This window comes from Colobus angolensis, unplaced genomic scaffold (genome assembly GCF_000951035.1).
Source record: "Colobus angolensis palliatus isolate OR3802 unplaced genomic scaffold, Cang.pa_1.0 Scaffold44, whole genome shotgun sequence".
NCBI lineage: Eukaryota > Metazoa > Chordata > Mammalia > Primates > Cercopithecidae > Colobus > Colobus angolensis.
In genome coordinates this window covers 3,332,900-3,335,974 of record NW_012117821.1, presented here as the reverse complement: position 1 = coordinate 3,335,974, position 3,075 = coordinate 3,332,900, and the positions used below count along the sequence as shown (strand labels likewise).

Sequence of the window (3,075 nt, the reverse complement as noted above, 5' to 3'; positions counted from 1 at the left end):
CTCGCTGGGTCTTCGGAAGTACTCGCTGGGTCTTGGGAAGTGCTCGCTGGGTCTCTGGAGTACTCGCTGGGTCTTTGGAGTACTCGCTGAGTCTTGGGGAGTGCTCGCTGGGTCTTTGGAGTACTTGCTGGGTCTCTGGAAGTGCTTGCTGGGTCTCTGGAGTACTCGCTGGGTCTTTGGAGTACTCGCTGGGTCGCTGGAAGTGCCCGCTGGGTCTCTGGAGTACTCGCTGGGTCTTTGGAGTATTCGCTGGGTCGCTGGAAGTACCCGCTGGGTCTCTGGAGTACTCGCTGGCTCTTTGGAAGTGCTCGCTGGGTCTTTGGAAGTGCTCACCACCGGGTCTGCTCTCTCCACAGGTGTGGTACATGGACGGCTATCACAACAACCGCTTCGTACGCGAGTACAAGTCCATGGTTGACTTCATGAACACGGACAATTTCACCTCCCACCGTCTCCCTCACCCCTGGTCGGGCACGGGGCAGGTGGTCTACAACGGGTCCATCTACTTCAACAAGTTCCAGAGCCACATCATCATCAGGTTCGACCTGAAGACAGAGACCATCCTCAAGACCCGCAGCCTGGACTATGCTGGTTACAACAACATGTACCACTACGCCTGGGGCGGCCACTCGGACATCGACCTCATGGTGGATGAGAGCGGGCTGTGGGCTGTGTATGCCACCAACCAGAACGCCGGCAACATCGTGGTCAGCAGGCTGGACCCCGTGTCCCTGCAGACCCTGCAGACCTGGAACACGAGCTACCCCAAGCGCAGTGCGGGGGAGGCCTTCATCATCTGCGGCACGCTGTACGTCACCAACGGCTACTCGGGGGGCACCAAGGTCCACTACGCCTACCAGACCAACGCCTCGACCTATGAGTACATCGACATCCCCTTCCAGAACAAATACTCCCACATCTCCATGCTGGACTACAACCCCAAGGACCGGGCCCTGTACGCCTGGAACAATGGCCACCAGATCCTCTACAACGTGACCCTCTTCCACGTCATCCGCTCCGACGAGTTGTAGCTCCCTCTGCCTGGAAGCCAAGGGCCCACGTCCTCACCAGAGGAAACTCCTGTGAAACCGCTGCCAAAAAGATACCAATGATACTAACAATACCAATTTTGAAAAATCATCAGCAGTGCGGATTCTGACGTCGAGGGATGGCATTACCTCCGTGTTTCTCCCTTTCCAGCCAGCGGGCCACAGACATCGGAAGAAACCCCCGTATTTGCAGCTGGAACTGCAGCCCACGGCGCCCCGGTTTTCCTCCCCGCCTCGTCCCTCTCTGGTCACACAACATGCTAAAGAGGCAAGGCAATGACTGTTGGCCAGTTCTCACCGGGGAACAACCCACTGTTAGGATGGCATGAACATTTCCTTAGATCGTGGTCAGCTCCGAGGGATGTGGCCTCTGGGCTCTTGGGGAGCCCCAGGCCGCACCCGGCCGTAGGCTAGTGTAACTCGCATCCCATCGCAGTGCCGTTTCTTGACTGTGTTGCTGTCTCTTAGATTAACTGTGCTGAGACTCCACGTAGCTCCTGGACCCGTGTCTAGTACATACTGAAGCGATGGTCAGAGTGTGTAGAGTGAAGTTGCTGTGCCCACGTTGTTTGAACTCGCGTACCCCGTAGATATATTGTGCAGCGTTCTTCTGTTATTCCCTTGAGGTGGTAACTTCGTATGTTCAGTTTATGCAATGATTGTTGTAGATGCAATGCCGTAGTTTGGATTAATAAGTGGATGGTTTTTGTTTCTAAAAAGAAAAAAAAATTCAGTGTTCACCCTTATAGAGACATAGTCAAGTTCATGTTGATAATAATCAAAGGAATTACTCTCTCTTCTTGTTAAATTAGCTAAATCATGTAACCGCAGATAGGAAGGGCTCACCTAGGGAACCTTTGGTTTCCGATGGGACGGTAAAGTCATACGGGCAACAGTGTGCGGAAAGTACATTTTTTAAGTAAAAAACAAAGGAAAACTTTGTACTATCCAGTTATCTAAGGAACAATAAAAACATTAGGAGATCTTTTTGCTTCACTTGTCATTTCTGAGAGTTTTAAAAACTGACCGAGACTTCCAGGTCCTTGCAGACGGATTCCCGGGTTTGAGTGGCCCTTTGAGAAAAGGAAATAAATCCCTTCTTTCGGAAAAGGGAACAGCAGGTCCCTGTTGGATCTCCAACCTCCCATCCCCGCAACCTGGAGGAGCAGCTTAGAATCTACCCCCCATCCCTTAGGTGACTCTGGGGCACTACTCCAACTTGGGACTGTGCACCAGGGACCCCAGCCACACCCCATCTCCACCCTGCTTTCCCTCCACAGACACCGCTGGAGGGGGCCTGGGGCGGCACCCACTTTAGACAGCCCTGGTGTGATGGACAGAGACCCTGCTGAGGAAAAGTTCACTCATCTAGCGCTGCAACAGGCCCTGGAGGTGAGTGACATTCCTTTCTGGGATCTGTAGACCTGTATCTCCCCAGGCCTTGGAGACCGTGGCCAGGTGCATGCAGCCCTTGGCAACCCTGAGGGGCCCAGGGCGTCACATGGGCTAGATCCTGGGAGCCTCGTGGGGCCCCTGCCACTCAGCAGGCCCTGAGGTCTCTGCAGGACAGGCCGCAACTCAATGTCTGGAGGCTTTCTGGAATGTACTGGCACTTCCTGCGAGAAAAAGAAGAATGTCAGAGTAACCCCCTCACAACGTTCCTGGCACTAACTTGGCAGAAGAGGGCTGCTCATCTGGGTCCCCAGATACAGTGTGAGGTTGGGAGCCACCCTTCTCTCACCTGCCCTCTGCTCGGGGGCAGCTGGCACCCCCAGCAGTGTGGATGGCAGGGCAGTGATATGGGGCATTGGGAAAGCCGGGCAACCTTGTGGGCCTGGCCCAGTGGCACCTGCTCAAATCGGTGAGTGGATGAGCTTCCAGCACTTCCGTCATTTGTTCTGGAAAGACAGCCAGCCGGGCGGTTCCCAGATGGAATCGTGGATGGCACTTAGACGAAGCTGATGTCTGTAGTGCTTGGTACCTGGTGGAACTGAATCTGAGAATGTCTAAGAAGGTGTGACACCAG

General features: G+C 54.3%; 1 protein-coding gene across 1 annotated transcript in view; it reads left to right on the top strand.

The window, feature by feature from the left end:
* The window catches only part of OLFM1 (olfactomedin 1), a 35,862-nt gene extending 33,827 nt beyond the window's left edge, over positions 1–2,035 (top strand). The window contains exon 6 of the mRNA XM_011957323.1: positions 357–2,035. Coding sequence (XP_011812713.1) covers positions 357–1,031 — 675 coding nt within the window. The 3' untranslated portion in view covers positions 1,032–2,035. The remainder of the gene's footprint in view (positions 1–356) is intronic.
* Positions 2,036–3,075: the final 1,040 nt, after the last annotated feature.